Genomic DNA, 21,312 nt, shown 5'->3' on the forward strand with positions numbered 1-21,312 from the left:
TAACCCACTAATGGTCCTACTAACATTAAAAATATCATCTGCATGACAAAATATCGTTTAAACAATACCTTTGTAAATACGACAGGAAGAGAGCTGCCAATAAGCCGGCAACGTTGCGTTATTATATTCTCTGGGTGAAATAATCGAGGCATGCTTAATCCAAAAAACTATTTGGTATTTCATTAGTCAAAATATCCTTTTTCTGGAATCCTTATTAAAGCTTTTATATGGCAGTACATGTAAAGAATAAGCCTAGCTAAATCTGGTGATACTTCTCGGTTCAAAAGCACATTTATTTCTTAGGGATCCAATATCGAGTAAAAGTTTTTACTAACATTGTACGTTCCAAGGGCTAGGGTCTCATTGCACTCATCTGCATCAACCGACAAATTACATAAACATATTAGAGCATGGAAACATCGAAGTTTGGGCTGGAATTCAAATTGATTGTATAGTAAGTAAGTATGACCAGACTAGACCCTTAAGGCCCAAGCCGGTGGTGCTGATCTCTATTTCATGGCCCCTCAGCAAGAAAGTGCAGTGGGGGGTTGGGGGCCAGCAATCCTGTGCTCTCGCTCACCTTTCCTGCTTACCTTCCCCAGATTTCTCCAGGTACCCATTTAGAGCTGGGTCGACTCTGGCTGAGCTTACAGAGTCACTGACCCTCGTCCCAAATCAAATAACTGGCCACACCAGGGATCGAACCCGTGCCCCTTGGACAAAGAATTCTCAACCCAGCGCACGTCCACTTAGCCAGGACGGCTCCAATGTGTTCAAATTGATTGGGAGGCATATAACAAGTAGAACGTACACAATTAATTATGAGCAATTCAATAACCTTAGGAAATACACATGAAACAGTAATAGGTTGTACAACGGGCACTCATATGAATCCTTCCCTTTTTAAGGACCGGTGAATTAAGACCTTAACAGAAAGAAAATGGAGCTGCACCACTGCAAAAAAAAGCATCTGGTATAGCAAAGAAAGATGACAGATTAGCTTACAAGACGCATTTGGAAAATGAAGGGCACTTACACTATCATAACTCATTGATTGTTTTTTTTCTTTAAGTTTTCGCGTAACGTCACTAACGTCTTTTGTGCTAATAACGAAGGCACCTGGCCCAGGAGTGAGTAGTTGATGATTTTATTCACTTTCAAATTTCTCATATCTTTTAGCATCAGGTTCAGAAAACTGCGTCTTAAAATATGAATACCGTTGTAACTCACTGATAGTAGCTTTGTGTCATTACATGTTGTTTCAGCGAGTCCATCACTTTGAGCAGCTCCGTGAGATTTTTTCCACTTTTGGCTTGTAATACTCAGTCCACAAACGAAGCCAGAATTTTGATGATTGGCATGTGACTGTAATGCTTTTGTTTCTAGACCATCCAAACTTTTCGGGGTCCAGTCTACACAATCTCATAGGGACAGGGTACATTTTTGCGATTTTCAGAACGTGAATAATCTGGGCACCGTAGAAATTAAGTTCAATTTGTATTGTGGACTAGTCCGTCCCAGTTTCTTGCTGAAGTAGCTGGAACCGAATTCGGATTTCATCCAATATGCGGTCACACTCCGATTTGAAGACATTCTTCTTAATTTTATCCAAAAGATGATAAAATTTGGATTTTTTTTTAACCTGATTCAGAAGAATGAGTACCACTTATGGGAATTAAGAGGGACAGAGGAATATGATCAATATATTATCGTTGCAGACAAACCTTAACTATTAGATCTGAATCAGGAGGATAGAGCAATACCGCATGTTCAAGGTTAGATGTACTTCCAGCGATGAAAATGAACGTGTAATTTTATTTTTTGGAATGACCGTGTAGCCGTTTGGCAAAATAGAAAGAAAATCTTCGCCTCATGCACTTTATTTCTGAAGTAAGTTGCAATTAAAGCCAGCAATAAGCATACATTTTCTTATTCATCTTTTTTATTTTCTTTTACAATTTGGCTACTTTTTGGCAAGCAATAAGAATATTTCTTTCAGAAGCGCTGTCTTTGTAATTTGTTGGAAGATATATGTTAACTATATAAGATCGTCAATTGTTATGGCAAGATAGCAATCACACAATTCAAATAGTGATGATTGGCTAGACCACCGCTTTGCCTTCGTTCTGCTTGAAGTCTTTTAGCTGGGGATAGATGTCGTGCTACACTAGGAGAAGGACTTAAAAGCTGAGAACTTTTGTGTGTCAAACACTGGTCCTGTAATCATGCTATTTGATTTACATAGTTTCTCCAAAGCCGATGACTTATAAAGAACCCCACCATGAACATTCCATGATTAAACAGACAGAAGTCCGTCAGTGCTAATTGCAATTTGTGTCATCTGTTTTGCTGTGAGACTGATTTTCGATTTTCTAGACAGGCTACTGAATTACTTGAGTGACCTGAATCTGGGCATTCAGCACATCATTTATTCTGCATGCGTGGCTGCTCTTTACCACATCTATGGTCATTAATTGCAAACTGAGATCAGACTGTGGTAGTTGGACAATTGATACCTTTTTGGTTTTTAAGATGATATTTGTAGCAAGGACGTGCTAAGAAGTGAAATTATCTACAAGATGAGATGAGTTTAATTTTCAACTAATAATTACATCATACTTAACTGGCACTTACCACATTTTTTAAATAACATTATCAACAAACGTAGAAATGGTAAGAACGTGTGACGTTTTATTAAGCCACTATTGTGGCTTGAGCAGCGTCAAACAATATTTCATCATAAGCCAAACTCATTCACTCTTCCTAAAGACGTTTGAAACCGATCTTGGATTATCTTTTATGTTTGTTTCCGAGGCATTTTTTTAATGGAAGTACAGTCTAGTTTCCGGGTCTTACCAGTCTGTTCAGGCTTTTCACAGGCTGGGATGAGATAAGCTACATCTGCCGCCTCGTACACGAGTGGAATAAAACTCACAGCCCCAGAGAATATTTTTGATTTTATGCTAGTGTGAACAACATAGACTTGACTTGACTTTATTTAACAAAAACATATACATAAATTTTGTACAAAGGAGAAGAGAGGAATTTCGTAATGTCTCCTTTATCAAACAATAGGGGGAAAAAAATTAAACATCCCGCTAACATGGCTTCAGAAACAAAAGAAAATTTCATAAGAACATAACAAAATTTAAAATAAATTTAAAGAAGAAAAAAAAAAAAAAACATACATAACTTAACTATCCACTCACGGAGATAGGGATGGGATTTACTTAACAATTTATAAATAAATCAATAGTACAATCAATCCCCGCTACAGTAGGCTGAAAGGACCATCTTTTTCAATTTCTTTTTATATATGTATAGTGATGGTGATTCACTTACTAATTCAAATAACTTATATTTATTCGCAACCTGAGGAACTTGATATCTTTAACTTATCCTGGATCTCTCATTTTTAACAAACGGGAAAAGAATCTTATCACTAGTTCTTGATAAATGACTATATTTATTTTCTACTAAAAGTTTCATACTATTAAAAAAATGATCTTCATGTTGCATTTTCAAAAACCATATGCCCAAATTAAGGTGAAAAATTTTTTTTAAATCCATAATACAAAAAAATAGGAAATCTTTTTTAATTTCAGGAAAGTTCCGTGTTTTCGTAGGGTGTGCTAAAAATAGTCCATGATTCTTGTTGATTTATTTGGTACGATTTGAAGTCCTCGTAATAGTGAAGAGAAAGTCAGAATCCAAACAGTCGAACAATGCTGGAAATAGCAATCAATTAATGAAAAATATAAAGTTCTAATGATTTGGTATGGAAACAGAAACTTTAATCTATGCAAACAACCGAGATTCCTGGACACTGTTGCTTTAAGTTTACTAATATGCATTTTAAACGACAGAGTTGAATCAATATAAATACCTAAATATCTAAATAAATCCACTTTTTTTATTGTGGAGGTTCCAATATTAATAATTTGAAATGACACACGCTTCACTGACCTCGAACTTCTCCCAAAAACCATAAATTCCGACTTCTCTAAATTAGGTATTAATCGGTTATCATGAAACCAAGAATTTACATTCAATGCAACAGTCTCCAAGGACAATCGAAAAACCTCCTCGTTGCCCACCCTCAAACTAATTGCTGTATCATCCGCAAACAATATTGGTAACTCATCACCTGAAGGCATGCAATTTGGAAGATCATTTACATAAATCAAAAAAAGTATGGGCTCCAATACAGATCCCTGCGGTACCCCGATATTTTCTAACGGGAAAATATGAGATGATTCTTCACAAACTTGGACTTTAAAACTTCTTTCAGATAAATATGACCTCGTTAAATCCAGAGCTAGTCCACAGATTCCTATATTTTCCAATTTATCAAAAAGAATTGCATGATCTATTGTATCTTAAGCTTTTTTTATGTCAAAAAATATGGTTGCCTCCATATAACAATCATCCATAGCCTCTGATAAGAAATGATGTAGAGCCGCTACTGCTTGCTCTGTTGATCTACCACTCAAAAAACCAAACTGATTAGGATAAAAAAACTTATTCTTTTCCAGAAATGAAATATATCTACTTAGAATAGTATTTTATTACCAAGCAACTCTCACAACATAAAAAACTGCCGAACTTGTTGCTTTATGTCAGCTAGCCTACATTGTATATAAAAAAACATAAGTACTCAAGTACAATATACAAACATACAGCGATGAACCTAACTGGTCTGTCAAATAGAAATGAGTACTATAAATAAAATGAGTACATAAGTAAAGAAAGTAAAAAATTAAAACATAAGTAAAAGAAAAAGTAAGTAACATAAGTAAAATGAATAAAAATGAGTACATAAGAACAAACATAAGTACATTATAAAACCTAGAGCGATGAACCCAACTGGCCTGTCAAGTACCAAATGAAACAAATAAACTAACACATTAACAATACACATGACCCATTAACATGATATATTGCAATATTCATTTATTTATGATTTCAACGAACGCTGGCACAAAGCTCTTTCTGTAACGCTCAGTTCTTGCATTAATAAGATTTAGAACCGGGATTTTTTTGTGGTTTTGATCGGGGTAAACGGGGCTTTTGGGGGCAATGAAGGGCTGGGAGTATACATTGAAAGCGTGGGTTGCGACGCAGATTATTTCCGAAATTAGTACAAAGAGTAACACGTCGGGCTGCCAAGGTAGGAAGGCAGAAATCCTTGAGGAGGAGAATGTAAGGTACTTTACCCTGACCGTCAATAATTCTCAGGGCCCCCTTCTGGATAATTTCTAGCCTATCGGACTGGTCCGCCGTAAGGTTAAAATGACACGACGGGCAAGCATAATCAAGGTTTGGACGGATAAAAGATATATAAAGGCGGAGGATACGTGTTTTTGGGCATGGAAATTTAGCCAATAGCTTAAGGAGATACAGATATGCACTAGCCTGTTTAACAATAGAGCAAATGTGGGCCTCCCATTTGGGGGTCACTTTGACCCCTAAGAGTTTAGTTTTTGTTGTAAATATTTCATTAGGAAGTGGGGTTGTAAATGATGGCTTCGATTTAAGAAAACTGAAGGTCATAATATTAGATTTATCAAAATTCACTTTAAATTTTGACTGGGCTGCTTCACTTCCAACATCTTTGAGAATTTCCATTGCATTGCTCTTAATATTTCTTCTGCACTTTTCGAGCAATGGCATGTCATCCAGAAAGTTCCATCGATCGGCTGATTCATTTGCAAGATTGTTAACCATTACCAAAAATGGTAAAGGACCTAATAGCGTACCCTGTGTAACTCCGCAAGAAATAGGGAGTGAATCAGAATAAACATTTTTGTACTTTACAACTTTACTCCTATTTCACAGAAAAGAAGCAATAATATTCACTAGAAAATGAGGTACATTAAATTCATCCAGCAATTTTTCAACTAAAATATTATGACTAACCAGACCAAAAGCCTTTTGGATGTCAATTAAAAGAAGATTGAGCCAGGTATCTGGCTCGTCAAGTAGATTATATACAATATCGAGGAGACTGCCCAGGTAATGTGTGGCAGATAAACCTTTCATGTTTCCAAATTGTTGTTCATCAATAAGTTCAAGGTTTGTCTTTTTAAGCCAATCTGCTGCGAAGCTCTCATACAGTTTCGAGAATATTGGTGTTAAGGTAATTGGTCGGACTTCATAAAAATCCAAACTAACACCTTCTTTCTGTATGTGTGTAATGTATCCTTTTTTCCAGCACTTAGGGAATGAACCACTTCTTGTTGTTGTATTAAAAATATTTGATAAAGGTTTTGATAACTTATCAGGAAATTCTTTTACTAAATCAATTGGAATATCAAGGGGGCATATTGAAGTTCTCTGTAGTTTACATATTTTCGCCTCAACATCAACAGGTTGTACTACAGGGATAACCTGGTCTGGTGCTGGGGGGCATGGAATATTACATGAGAGATGAGGGAGGGTTTGTACAATAGTGGCGAGGTGTTTATTAGTGAATTAGCTGTAGTTTCAGGGGGAACATCGAGATTAAAGTCAACATTTTTGAATGTTTCACCCCTGATTTTCTTGACTGTATTTTACCACTGCTTCGGTTGTCCTTTAAAAAGTTCACTTACTCTATTACGGTAATATTGGGCTGAAGCTTTTCGAATCTGCTTTTTTTTATAGATCTCCTTAGTAGGTTAGCTTTTTCAGTTTTTCCTTGGCGAAACTGTTTTAGTTTTAGTCTGATTAAACTTTTTATTGCATCATTTATATGCAGCTGATCATTACAACATCTTTTCTTTTCGACCTCTGGAAAATGGAGGAAATAATTATTTGTAAGTTTTTCTTGGAAAAGTTCGGCTTTCTTATTCGATTCGTCGGCAGCGAATACATCTTCCAATTGCTCTTCTGAAAGTGAGAAAAGAAGGCAAAACCCAAACTCTTGCTTTTAGTGATTTTTGTTCGTTTCAAGGTTGATTTGTATATTCAATTTAAGTTTCACTCGTTTTATGATTTATTTATTCATTTATATTGGTACCAATTGAATGTTTGATTACTACGATTTTTTATTTGATTTCTGTTTGTTGTGGGTTTCATTTATACTTCCAAAGCAAAATAATTTTATTCTGTTTAAGCTTGATTTGCATATTCAATTTCAGCTTTACTCGTTTAAGATTTATTTGTTCATTTATGTTTGCACCTGTTGTATATTTTTTGCTATGATTGTTTCTTTAATTTCTGTTCATTTAAGGTTTTATATATTCCTTAATAGTAATATATGTTCGTTTTGCTCTTGAGCTATTGGGACATCCACCATATGGCTAATATACGTTTAAAGTTCATATGTAATGCAAATGAATGTTATATTTACATTCAAGATGCAATTCTGAGTATAAATTTTTAAATTTGGGGGGTAGGGGTATATAATCTGTAAATATACAGGTTACAAGAAATTCATTAATTTTTTTTTAGAAAAACTGGTAAAAACAAGTAAAAAAAAGTGAAGATAAAGGTTCTTCCCCTCCAAAATGTCTTTGATAATTCTGCATATTATGGAGTAAGAATTGTTTTCTTAACATGTTTCCTCATGTCCAGCTGGGCTCCTAGACTTATAACACTTTGTCTGGTTGGCTAACTTAAAGATTTGTATTAATATTGTATTCTTGTATCGTATTTGATTTGTTTAAAGAACTGTCAAATTAGCCATCTGGTGATATTTCGAGCTATCGTAGGTTTCAATTTCGTCTGATCTTAAGTTCAATATGGCCTAAACTTTTCTTTAAAAAACTTTTCTCCGACTTTTGAAAAAAAAATAATTTATTTTCGGTTTTGATTGCCAAAGTTTGAAGTTTTTCAAAATCCCCTATTTGAAAATAATTTTTTATTCAAAAATAAATTAATAGCTTTGGCAAGAACTAATAACATTAAACCAAATAGTTGATATATAATGATAATAATTGCTGAAAGCTCGCCAGATCAAGATTTTGTATCACTCAGGGCCAAAGCTTTGACGCTTCTAGGCCCAAGCGGTTTTGCTGCTCTGTTTTTGCAAGATTTTTGGGGAAATCCCTAAAACTCCGGGGATAGTGAAGACAGCATGGTCTAGTGGGCATATTGGTAAGTCCTGGCCTGGTTTAACTGCAATTTTCATTTTATTTTAAATGTCGTAATAAGAAACAAAAGAAAATATTTGTAGTATAGTTCGTTTTAGTAAAGTGACAAATACACAGTAGGTCTTTTACCATTAGGGAAACGGGCAGTAGCCAAACTCTTGTTCTTGTTGCCAAACGATCAGACAAAAAAAACTTTGTTGTCAACATACCCCCCCCCCCGAGCCCGTGGATGGGTTAAAACTTATGACGCGGGGGTATAAAAAGTTTTATTGGAAGAGGTGGTCGTATAAACTTTGGAGGAGACTCAAATGATTACGAATTGAAAGTTCTAATTCAACTTTTAAGAGTCAAAAGTGACCTGATGGCAACTAGCCCCCCCCCTCTCCCTACCTTATTTTCCCAAATGCGTGCAATCGATTTTTTCATAAAGTAACTATAAAAAATTTACACCAGGGATAAAACTGACCCTCAAAAACCGGGGGCAAGTGTTGTAAAATGTGCCCTGGGGGCAAGGTTTTTATGGAAGGGATGGTCGTATATACTTCGGACGGAACTCATTCGATTGTAAATCAGAATTTCTAGTGCCCATATTAAGAGTCAAAAGTGATAGCAGGGCAACTAGCCCCCTGCAAGGCCTCCCCCCCCCGCCAGATGTATTCAATCAAAATTTTGAGATAGCTATCTTGTTTAAAATTGTTTACAGATCAAATAACAAAAACTCCGGTGTTGACAAAACCCCCAGAACGTTGGGGCAAATGTTTTAATCTATGTTCGGGGGCATATTAGGTTTTATGTAAGAGGTGGTCGTATAAACTTCAGAGATAGCTCATTTGATTGGAAATTGAAAGTTGTAATTACCTATTTAAGAGTTATAAAAATTGATCGGAGGGTATAACCCCCCCCCCACACCTTCTTTTTCTCAAATGCATCCGATCAAAATCCGATCCGACAAACTTCAGATAAACTTGATTGGAAACTGAAAGTTCTAGGAGTCAAAAGAGATCGGAGAGCAAATAGCCCCCCCCCCCCCACGCCCCTCTTTCCTAAACCGATCCAAAAAAAATATTGAGGCTTGTCATCCTCAAATACATAATTAATGGACCTTTCAACTACGTTGAACAAGATGGCTATCCCCAAAATTTCATTGGATATGCTTGGGGAAATGACGGGTATAGGAGCGGGGATGTAAACCCTCCTATTGCTTTTGACTATTAGAAAGAGCATTAAGTCTTTCAATTTCTAGTCGAATGAGCTACTTCCGAAGTTTCTACAAAAACCTGCTTCTATACAAAGTGCGCTAGTCTAAAAAAAAAAAAAAAAAAAAAAAAAAAAAAAATAACACATTTCGCCCAAAAGACTAGATCTATCATTTTATTAATTCATTTTAATATACAAATATCCCAAACAAGAAAAAGGAGCTTATTTTTTTGTGAATTAGGACTACTTGAACTACAGTATGGGTTTTAACCAGTGCCACTATCTTGTGGTTAGTGCCACTATCTTTTGGTTAGTGCCACAATCTCCCCTGGCCCATTCAACAAACCAGTTTTAAGCTGATCGAAAAACTAGAATTTTCGGCCGATTTTGAAGTAAAATAAACTGGAATAATCTGCCATAATTTTATTAAAACACCAAGATATTTCATCATATATCCTTTGGTAGTCAAGAAACCAAAAACAGAACAAAATTTATTTCCAAAGTTCTTACGCTAGAAAATAAAGCTTTTAGTCACTGATTGTATGAATAAACCAATATTCCTCATTTCTTTATTATCTGAATTGGAGTCCAGAAGACTTTATAATCACTTAGAAGAACCACGCCAAATTGGAGCACTCACTTAATGAGCAGACAGCCACCCCCCTCCCTAAGCATAAATATTGGTGACAATCATGGTTTTAAAGATTTACCTCCCTAAGAGCAGACTAAAACCTGCTCTTATTCTGCAGACTAAAACTATAAACAGGTCTGCAAACTTATTCTGCAGACCTGCAGACTAAAACCTAATAATTATTCACAGTTACAATCAAAAGGATATGGAAAGAAGTTTTCAAAAAAGGTGGGAGAACATTAAAAGAAGAATAAAACAGACTTTACAGGAGTGTGAACTCAACCAGTCATACACATAGAGACTTAATTGGAGGGGGGGAGAAAGCCGTAGCCAAAGGAAGGAACAAGTTAGAACAAATGACAAAAGAAAAGTCATTGAAAAAATTAACACAAAAATTCCACAAATCAATGAATCAGAAGGATAGGCAAAAACACTTGGCAAAATATTATACGAAGAATAGAATGGACTTTACAGAGGTGTTTACTCAATAGGCATACACATACTGGATTTTTTTTTGGGGGGGGGGGGAGGGGGATCACAGACAAAGGGAACGAACAAGTTAAAACAATAAGCAAAAGAGAAATCACTGAAGAAATAAACAAAAATATTCCAAGAAAAAATAAATTAATTTATGAACTGATAAAATACAAAAGGGCAGTAAAAAAAAAAGCAGAAAAGAATAATACGGTTCAGCAAGACCACAAAAATTGTTATGGTACAATATAAACAAGCAAGTTTTTTCTAAGATTGGATTGTTATATGATTATTAAGATTTAATTTAGAAGAATATTCTATCTTGCATATCTCACACTTAAACGGTTTCTCACCAGTGTAAGTATACTCTTTGGTGCTTAATCAACCTGCTTGAATCAGAAAAAGCTTTCTCACAGACCTCACATATTAACGGTTTCTCCCCAGTGTGCACTCTTTGGTTGCTAATCAAATGGCTTGACACAGAAAAAGTTTTCTCACAGACCTCACATGTAAACAGTTTCTACACAGTGTTCACTCTTTGATGCTGAATTCAACCACTTGACCAAGAAAAGTTTTGTCACAGACCTCTCATTTAAACGGTTTATCCCCAGTGTGCAGTCTTCGGTGCTTATTCAAACTGCTTGACCGAGAAAAAGTTTTGTCACAGACCTCACTTTTAAACGGTTTATCCCCAGTGTGCAGTCTTTGGTGCCTAATCAAATGGCTTGACACAGAAAAAGTTTTGTCACAGACCTCACATTTAAACGGTTTATCCCCAGTGTGCACTCTTTGGTGCTGATTCAAAGGACTTGACTGAGAAAAAGTTTTGTCACATACCTCACATTTAAACGGTTTATCCCCAGTGTGCACTCTTTGGTGCAGAATCAAACCGCTTGACACAGAAAATGTTTTGTTACAGATCTCACATTTAAACGGTTTCTCACCAGTGTGCACTCTTTTGTGTGTTACAAACCGCTTGAAACAAAAAAAGTTTTGTCACATACCTCACACTTAAACGGTTTATCCCCCGTGTGCGCTCTTTGGTGATTAATCAAATCGCTTGACTGACAGAAAGTTTTGTCACAAACCTCACATTTAAATGGTTTCTCTCCAGTGTGCACTCTTTGGTGCTGATTCAAACTGCTTGACTGAGAAAAGTTTTGTCACATACCTCACATTTAAACGGTTTATCCCCAGTGTGCACTCTTTGGTGCAGAATCAAACCGCTTGACACAGAAAAAGTTTTGTCACAGACCTCACTGTTAAACGGTTTATCCCCAGTGTGCACTCTTCGGTGCTGATACAAACTGCTTGACTGAGAAAAAGTTTTGTCACAGACCTCACATTTAAACGGTTTATCCCCAGTGTGCACTCTTTGGTGCTGATTCAAAATGCTTGACTGAGAAAAAGTTTTGTCACAGACCTCACATTTAAACGGTTTGTCCCCAGTATGCAGTCTTCGGTGCTGATTCAAATTGCTTGATTGAGAAAAGCTCTTGTCACATACGTCACAAATATATTGCTTTATATTTAAATGGGTTTTTTTCAGTCTTTTCAAGGTTTCGTCTTTTTTACTGCGCAAGGAACTATTCAAATATATCTTATTATTGTCCAAGTTTTTTGCTTCAGATTCCAATTCGAATGAACTGAAACAAACATTTGTAGAATGGCTCTGTGTAACAGCTAGTGATGTACATCCCTGTAGTTCTAACTCAGATGCGCTCGGTGAAAAATTACCATGTATAACTAAATGTTGACTCACATCCCCAATGCATTCACACAAACAAATAGGACATCTTCTTGTCTTGCCCATTTGGTGTTCTATAATATGAACAGCAAAATTTCTATAATTCCTAAATACTGCAGGGCAGATGTCACATTCTATTGGTGATAGTTCTTCACAGCCGGTGTCTATGTGAAGATCTAGCATAAAAAACGATTTTTCTGCTTTTGCACAAGAGGCGCAACGCCAAATACCAGCTGTTAAGTCTTCACTAACCTTCTCTGTCAGTTTCTTCACCTTCACGATTGGTTTTGGGCCAAAGAGTTTCGGTTGATCTACACCATCAGAACTGCACACAGTAGAATGAATTATCTCTATAGTAAAAAATTATTTTATTAAAATTGAATAGGATGAAAACGATTCAATAATTAGACATCGTAGCAATTACAAATATGAGGTGAACATTCTATTATTGCTACCTGTTTGGGATCTACACTACCTACCACTTTCGAATAAAACAAAATGAAAGAACAAAACTTGAAATTAGTTTCACTTCATAGAAGAATCAGAATTGGAATAATAATATAAAAATCTTTATCAGCTTTACAACATGAAACTTGAAAGTCATACAGGACTAAAAGAAATTGATAAATTTTAACGAATAATTTCTTTATCAAATCTTTATATTTTTAATTATTATAATTTCTTGAAAAATCTTTATCAGCTTTACAACATGAAACGGGACTAAAAAAATTGATAGGTGTTAACGAATAATTTCCTTTTCTACACCTCTCCCCTAATTGAAGTTATAAACTTGTATCATAATTTCACTTTGAAAATTAATGCAACAGCAACATTCCATAAATTAAGAAAGCCACTGTACCAATGAACTTGTAGACAGCAGAAAATAATTATGTAGGTCTAAAAAAGGGGATCTACATGGAAAAGTGTCCCCATTTCCCTCTTTTACTGTGATTTCTGAACAAACCTTGGTTTAATTTAAATTGATGTTCAGCTTTCGTTTCTAGCCTACAAACAATTTTTGCACTGAATTTTTTTTTTTTTCACGTTAATGATTTTCACTCATAGAAATTCCTTTGAAGGAACACTTTTTTGAGCATTGCTATCAGCTTGATTATTTACGGATTGAAGACAATAAAAGATACACATTTTATCACAAGCAATTTCTAAGCACAGTCTAATAGCACAGAAAAAACGGCGCTAGAAAACATGCATAGTCTCTTTAGCTACCCGCAAGTCCTTTAATCAGTTTGCTAAAAATATCTTTCAAGAAATATAAATTTTTGACACTCAACTTAGTTCAAATCACATTTACACCAGGAGCCTAACATAGTTCTGGTGGATTCAAAACGATCGAATGCGATCGTGGCCCTTAGACTTAGTCTTTAGAATAGGTGGCTCAGTTTTGTCACAGACCTTTTGAAATATCCTCCATGACTTCTATTTGATTGAATATAAGCTGTCTTTAACTTACGGCAATTCTCACTCTAGAAAATTTCACTTAATTAGAATACAATTTATTCATCTCCTGGATTAATGAAGTTCGATTAACAAACGTGTAAGTTTGAATGGGCGCTTCTTGCAGAGTCTACTTTTTCCTGAATTAGCAAAATGTCATTAAAACAAAACTATAAGTTTGAACTTAAATACATCAAGGTGGAGTTTACTTATGTCCATATTATCGAAGTTCAGTTAACAGATAATTAAGCCTGAATTGGGGTGCATTAATCTGAAGACCAGAAGGGATATTTACAAAAACTATCATCAACACTATTTTATGTTGCAAAAAAATATTTTCCTTATGTTATATGTTAAATCGGTTATTTAACATATAACATATGTTAAATTGGTTTCATATTCATATGTTAAATTGGTTAATATAGTTAATATGTTAAATTGGTTATTGATTATTCATATGTTAAATTGGTTATTCTGGATTCAGCATCCACAGGTAGCTGTGGATGCTCAGATGATAGGGTAGAAATAGAAGTTTCTCTGATCGTTTCAGCTTCAATTGATGAAGTATCTCCAGCTTCAACAACAAAAATAAAAAATAAACAAAGAGACAAAAACAATAAATTTAATTATGATTTATTAATTATAATTAAATTATAATAATAACTAAATTTTCTAGTATAATTCAGGTTTGTGTATATTGGCCTTTCATTAAATTTGTTTGTTGTTTTATATTCATATGGTCAGTTTGTCCATTTTTTATGTATTTATAGTCTCCAATTTTGGAGGCTAATAAAATGCTTGAGTTTGAATTTTGTTATGTTGTTTATTTTGCTTGATATATTGTTGATGTTATACTTGTAAAATTTACAAAAACTTTTATGTTTGACAAAATATTTCCTTTTTCAAACTAAGTTCATAGCGCTACTAGTTTCAAATATACCTTCGTCATTGTTGTCCAGATTTTGGGAGTCCGATTCAGATGTTAAATTTGCTATTCTGGAAGCAGCATCCACAGGTAGCTGTTGATGCTCAGATGATAGAGTAGAAATAGAATTTTCTCTGATCATTTCAGCTTCAATTGATGAAGTATCTCCAGCTTCAACAACAAAAATAAAAAATAAACAAAGAGACAGAAAATAATAAAAGTAAGATTAAATATTCTCAATAATTTACCAATAAATAATTAAACCTCACAAGATAAAAAAACATACTACCAGCGTGAAAAATATATCAGACCTGAACAAGTTTAAGCGTTATAATTTGATAGAACTTAATGAACTTAGGAACTTAATGACTATTTGATAGAACTAAATGATGGAACTATATGATGGAACTATAATTTAAAGGATCATTAATAAATGGTAATTAGAACACCAATTTCATGATTGGTGATTGGTGAACTTTAATCACAAATTTCCATATCCAAATGATAGCTAATTAATTTTTGGAAATAGAAATAACTAGAGCTAACCTATTTGTACATACTAAGAACTAGCCTTTGTGGACTGGAAAGGCATGGTAGCAAATTATCAGCGCTTCTACCTTTGACTTATTAAAAAAAGGGTGTAAAGCTCTATACTTTCACAAGCATCTTTTGAGTTTATAATTTAGTTATTGCTACTCTGTAGTTTCTGAGGTGCTCTTGAAAACCTTTACTGAGATGTTCTAAAACTGTATTAAAAAAACCATATTCATAGTGGCGAAGGTACCGTTGCACTCAAATCTCACGCATTTATATCATATAAGAGGTTACGTTCTTTTTCTATTTAAACAAGATCCTTTGCCACTTGTCTCTTGGTGATTTTTTTCTTATTTTTTTAGTATGGGTCTACTTAGATACCACAGTGGAGTAAAACACACACTTGCAATAACTTATTTTTGGGGGAAAGGGGGATGATCTGGTGAACGCAGGAATCAAAACATCGCCAAGCTATCAAAATCAGGATTTGTTCTAATTTTAACAATCTTCACGTGCTATCAAGTGCATTCAAGGTTCGCTGATATGCTCTTTACTAGCCTGCAACAATGATTCTATTATCTTCAAATGGGAAAAAAATAGACTTTTTGTATGTATTGGCTGTGTGTATGGATTTTCTTAGTTTGAAAAAAATATGTTTCGTTTATTTAGTTATAATTCTTGATCTGCACTACTTATTGGATATTTCATAATCGAAATAAAAGTAGTATTACCCTTCAATTAGACTTTTTTTTCTTTTTTTTTTACTCCCTTTAAAAAAATAGACTATATATAGACTATATTAGACTATAGATAATTTAGACTACAAATAGTCAACAAGACTCTTTAAACTAAATTGTGGCAGTAGATTTTACCGAATGATCACTTTTCACTTTTCACGGTAAAAGATAGTTTTGAATCTGGTCTGTTTCTAATAATGTGTTGTTTCCTATTCTAGACACTTAAACTTCATAATCTTGACTTTTAAACCCACCTGGTCTGTACCAGGGAGGTTAACAGGATTGAAACTCTCAGGCCACAACTGAAGGTCCCAAGTCTGAAACGTGGTGAGGGTTGGTCGACAGGCTAATAACCTGTCACCGTAAAAATAAACAACAACAAAAAAAAAACAATTATTACTGAATCAACGACAAATGACCTCAGAATTTCGACTGATCTTGAGATACTGAGCCCTGAACGCCCTCGGATACGATTTTTGACTACGAAATATGCTTTCCGAATTGGATTTTGGGATATTAGAATGATTAACTCAGATACCAAGCCGGGTCGGATAAATAATGTGATGAGAATTCTTGATAAGTATCGGACAGATGTGGCTGTACTATCTGAAACACGAATTCAACAGTTTGGGACCCTTGAGTGCGAGAATTATCATGTGCTTTATTCTGGTAAAGAGCATATTAAAGTGGCTGGAGTGGCACTGGCTTTCAGTGGTGCAGCGAAGAAACGCCTTCTTGATTGGGAACCAATCAACGATCGTATCCTGAGAGCGCCTTTTGCGACTACCCAGGCAAAAATGACGTTTATAGCAGTGTATTTTCCAACAAATGAATCAAGCAACTCTGATAGACACTTTCTATCAGTCGCTTAGTGCTGTCACAAATGAAATTCATAGCCACGATATATTTGTTGTGTGTGGTGATTTTAACGAAAAAGTGGGCTGCAACCAGGATTATGCACCAACGCTGATCGGTTCTCATGTACTTGGTGAAATCATTGAAAATGGCCTGAGACTGATTGATTATTGTGCCACTAATGACATGATTGCAGGTGGTAGATGGTACCCCCATAAGACCTCCACAAATACACGTGGAATTCACCTTATGGCACCAATCGAAACCAGATCGACCATATGCTTGTCAGCAAGCGCAGAAGGTCCCTTGAGGATGTCAGAGCTTACCCCAGAGCCGATTGTTTCTCTGACCATCAGCTAATTAAAGCCAAGTACAGATTTAAACTGAAGATGGCGAAGAAAGTGCCAGTTACAGTTAAGAAATATGATATCCATAAGTTCCGTGATAAGACTATTCGTGAAAAATATAATCTTGCACTAAAAAATATGCTCGCAGCTCTGAGCCGCGATGACTCCGGCGAAACAAGTTCAGATTCTCTTTGTAAATCACTATCGGAGTGCCTAAAAGATGCTGTAGTGGAAGTTCTTGGATATAAGAAACGAAAGAAGGAAGAGTGGATTAGTGAAGAAACTTGGCAGCTGATTAAGGAATGAACAAATCTGAAAGTTCTTGTTGATAAATACTTACCTAGTAATTCATCTAGTCAGCCTAGCGATAGACAATACTGTGATAGTTTAAAGAGGCAGTATAAATGTGCCGTAAGCGAGTGAAAACGTCTGCCAGGAATGACAAGGCGCGCAAACAAACCCTTGCACCTTCAAAGAGGATAAACGTGGGCAGCTGCTTACCAATCAGGTAGATGTCCAGAACCATTGGAGTAAATATTTCTTGGGTGTTCTGAGCTAACTCATACCCAATGAGTCACTGTTGGTCCCTGACATGCCCCTATTTAATTTGGATATCTATTTGGGCCTCATCCTCTTTCAGGAAGCTATAATAGCCCTTAAGTCACCAAAAAATTGGAAAACAGCTGGATGTGATGGAGTCCCTCCGGAGCTGTTGAAGTATGGGAAAAAAGCTCTCGGCGGCCCACTATTTAAGCTTCTTCGGTGGGTGTGGGACGACGAGGCTCTCCCTCATGACTGGAATAAAGGCATTATCGCGAAACTCTTCAAGAAAGGTCAAAAAACATCATGCTATAACTGGAGAGGTATCACACTCCAGACAGTCGGAAGTAAAGTTCTATGTCAGATTAAACTCAGAGTTCAGACTCAAGTAGACTTAATTTTAAGGGATGAGCAACATGGTTTCCGCCCAAATCCTTCTTGCTGCCACCTGATATTTATCTTACGTGTTCTACTGCAGGAATCAAAAGGAATCTACTGCAGGAATCAAAAGGAATCTACTGCAGGAATCACATTATTTTAATGTTTATTAGACTTCTTGAAAGCATTTGACTCTGTGCTCCGAGAGGCAGTGTGGAAAATTCTCCGAGGGTATGAAATGTCTCCGAAAATTGTGAATATGATTAAAGCCCTGTATGCTACACAGATTTGTGCAGTCCAGACGGAAAATGGGCTGTCAGAGTGGTTCCCTTACGAGTCCGGTGTACGTCAAGGATGTTTACTATCTCCGATATTATTCGCCATACTTATAAATTTTGTGCTTCGAGATTGCCACTTTAGAGGAGGCATACAACTAAGCCCCAAGCGTCAAATACACGACTGCGATTTTGCTGACGATATCACATTCGCAGCTCACTGCCAAGAGGACATTCAACATAATATAAATGAACTAGCAGCGAAAGCTACCCTATGGACCTGAATGAAGGCACTGATATAGAAGAAATCAGAGAATTGAAGTACATCGGTAGTACAATTACAGTAGATGGGAATTGTAATAGAGAAGTCTTACTACGCATAGCATGTGCAGGTGGAGCACTTTCTCAGCTGAAGAATATTTCGAGTTGTAGAAACTACTTTCAGAACTTGAAATTGCGATTGTTTAGGAGTAATGTACTCTCTGTACTTTTATATGGATGCGATTCCCGGAGCCTTTCAAAGAATGCTGAGAAAAGACTATTTTGCTTCGAGAATAATTGCCTGCGTAGAAACCTTGCGGTACATTGGACCGATACAGTAACAAACACCCAGATAAGGGATGATACTGAAAAACCACTGGTGACTGATGATATCAAAATGAGAAGATGGAAGTACTGGGGGCACCTGACCCGTATGAGCGAAGGACGCCTCTCACACGATTTATGGTGTTGGACCCCATCCGGCATTCGAAGGAGTGGAAGACAATGCAGCACTCTTGGTCGATCCCTGGAGAAAGAGGCGACGAGATTCTGGACCACTCTGAACGAACTTTGGTCTTTGGCACAGGATCGGTCAAGTTGGAGGTCAACCGTCGCTGTCCTATGCGCCCCCAGGCATACAAGGATCTAAGTCTAAGCAAGTAATCTTGACTTTTCCATGTAATTAATCAAATTTTGCGATTTCTCGACAAATTTGTTTTTAAAGGTAAGTTTTCAAAGAAAGTTAAAGAACATCAGATTGGGATGAAAGTAGATATCAGATTAATGAAAAGGGTGTAAAACATAGAAGTTTGTCACTTAAAAGGTGATATTCTCCAGAAAATTTTTGATGAGCATTTAGAATTTTATTTAGTTATGGTTGGGTTAAAGTCTTCATTTAGGGATCAACCAAGCTCAGCTATACTGTACCTTATAGCGAAGCAGGAGACAAAAAACAAATGTAAAATACATACATCTCAAAGGCCTCCAAAAGTCAGAGTATCATTTTTACTTAGCTGCCAACGTTTTTTTTGGCGCGGTGTGTTCTTATTTTGCATTGCACATACTAAAACACAACAATAAAAATAACATCTCAAGGATTTTCAAATTTAACAAATAATATACTTAAAATATTCTCTAAAGTAAATTCAGTTCTTTTTCTATTTTCTTTAGTATTTTTATCTTGGATTTACAATATCACTTTTGGTTTATTTGAGGAAATATATCTGATAAAATTTAATTTTTTGAGTTTTATGTTTGCTGATTACAAATAAACGAAAGATTGAAATTGTACCCCTTTCTTTGATTGCGCTTCCGAAGCCCGGAAGCACCGGGCTTCCCTACACCACTTTTTAGTGGTGCTTTTTACACCACTAGTCAGTGGTGTAAAAAGCAAGGTTGCCGTCAGAAGAGGACTCCTTTCTGAGTTTAATGAATGACCACCTTTCGATGCCTTAAACCTGACTATTTTAGAAATTGATAGGAATAATGCTTTTTATTTTTTTGGATTTTTTTTGTGAACATGGAATTTACAACAAAGTTGAATAAATAGTATAACGTGATAAATGATTGTATAACGTCCATAATAATAATAATAATATAATGCAAAAAAATATGCCAGAGCCTCTGATGCCCTGGCCTCATGATGCCCTGGGATGAAAGTAAATTGATGCTATGAGCTCAAGGTAGGCCTATGTGACTCACAGCATGTAGGAACGCAGTTTTGGAAATGTATTCTCTATATGTGGCCTTGGCTGCTACTGGCATCCTCTCTCTTGAAATTTGGCTGAATTTTGGAAAATTGGATGGATCAATATGCTATATGGTAAACCGATACTTCAGCGGAGTATGTGGGATAGTGGAAGATGAGTACTTTAGTTGGGTTGGGGGATACGCGAAATGGGGAATTTCCTTTTTCAAACTAATATTACAGCGCTATTATTTTCAAATGTACCTTCATCATTACAATCCATATCCTGGGAGTCCAACACAGATGTTAAATTGGATATCCTGGATGCAATACTCAAAGGTTGCTGTTGATGCTCATGTGATGGAGAAGAATTAGAAGTTTCTAGAATCGTATCGACATTGTCTGGTGAAGCATATGCAGCTTCTATAACAAAAACAAATAAAAACATTAAAAATTATCAAAGTATGATAAAAATTCTCAATAATCAGTACCAACACATAAAAAACAGACAACAAATGTGAAAAATTACACTAAATACAAATTCTGAACAAAATCAAGTGTGATAATTTGATAAATAGAATTTTCACAAACTAGAATTTTATTCAGAGATTAAATTGGAGCATTGAATATAGTGCGGGATTTGAAGCGCATAATGTTGTTAAGTATGCGGCATAAAGCTTTGAATATGTGTTTGTAAGTCAAAAATTATTCCAGTGTCTTTAGCTAACTATCGCAAAAGCTTTAAGTTTTAGTAGCTAAGACTAACAATGGAAAATACCTTCAGATCTTTCGTAGTTTTAATATACCTCAGAATTTTACTTCAGAAGTAGTACATCGTTAACCGTTTTTTCACTTGAAAAAACTTTTTTTTAAAATTAATTTCTGATCGTTTAAAAAAAAAAACGGTAAATCTGGCTCACCCTCTATGAACAATTTCCTCCCCTCACAGTAAACTCCTCCGTGGAAAGTTCCTCCCACGAAAGTGCTACAGCTCAATTTATGCTACACTTGTATGCTAGTGCATGTAGAGTATAGGCGCAAATTGGTCTGGAACTTAGGGGGAAGGATAGTGAAGCTAACTTGGGGGAATAAGCAAAACCCAAAAAAGTAAACATCGAACACAGTTTCTGAATTTTTTTCAGGAGAGGGATTGCTCTGGACCCATTCTTCCTCATTCTGTTTGTAGGGATGATA

General features: G+C 35.7%; 2 protein-coding genes and 1 pseudogene across 3 annotated transcripts in view; all 3 read right to left on the bottom strand.

The window, feature by feature from the left end:
- Positions 1 to 4,481: 4,481 nt before the first annotated feature.
- LOC148943838 (uncharacterized) lies at positions 4,482 to 10,404 on the bottom strand. The gene is made up of 2 exons (XM_089101255.1): positions 10,388 to 10,404; positions 4,482 to 5,827 (listed from the first exon to the last, which is right to left on the bottom strand). Exons 1-2 carry the CDS (start codon positions 10,402 to 10,404, stop codon positions 5,014 to 5,016), a joined length of 831 nt encoding a protein of 276 aa, XP_088957381.1. The 3' UTR covers positions 4,482 to 5,013.
- Positions 9,458 to 21,312, bottom strand: part of LOC148943839 (uncharacterized) — a 129,428-nt pseudogene continuing 117,573 nt past the window's right edge. The window contains exon 4 of the transcript XR_016142958.1: positions 9,458 to 12,474. The product of XR_016142958.1 is annotated as an uncharacterized LOC148943839 (transcript). The remainder of the gene's footprint in view (positions 12,475 to 21,312) is intronic.
- On the bottom strand, positions 14,481 to 20,654 carry LOC148943840 (uncharacterized). Its single transcript, XM_089101475.1, has 2 exons — positions 20,383 to 20,654; positions 14,481 to 14,675 (listed from the first exon to the last, which is right to left on the bottom strand). The coding sequence occupies exons 1-2, from the start codon at positions 20,564 to 20,566 to the stop codon at positions 14,482 to 14,484; spliced, it is 378 nt and encodes a 125-aa protein (XP_088957601.1). The 5' UTR covers positions 20,567 to 20,654; the 3' UTR covers position 14,481.

Source organism: Artemia sp. Qi Xiang Cuo, chromosome 15 (assembly GCF_049724085.1).
Source record: "Artemia sp. Qi Xiang Cuo chromosome 15, ASM4972408v1, whole genome shotgun sequence".
Classification (NCBI taxonomy): domain Eukaryota; kingdom Metazoa; phylum Arthropoda; class Branchiopoda; order Anostraca; family Artemiidae; genus Artemia; species Artemia sp. Qi Xiang Cuo.

Bases quoted from the DNA above. Each gene is read 5' to 3' on its own strand.
- LOC148943840 (XM_089101475.1), bottom strand. From the start codon at position 20,566: ATGTTTTTATTTGTTTTTGTTATAGAAGCTGCATATGCTTCACCAGAC. The intron at 14,676-20,382 runs GTACATTTGAAA...TTGTTGTTGAAG, and splicing joins TATGGATTGTAATGATGAAG to CTGGAGATACTTCATCAATT.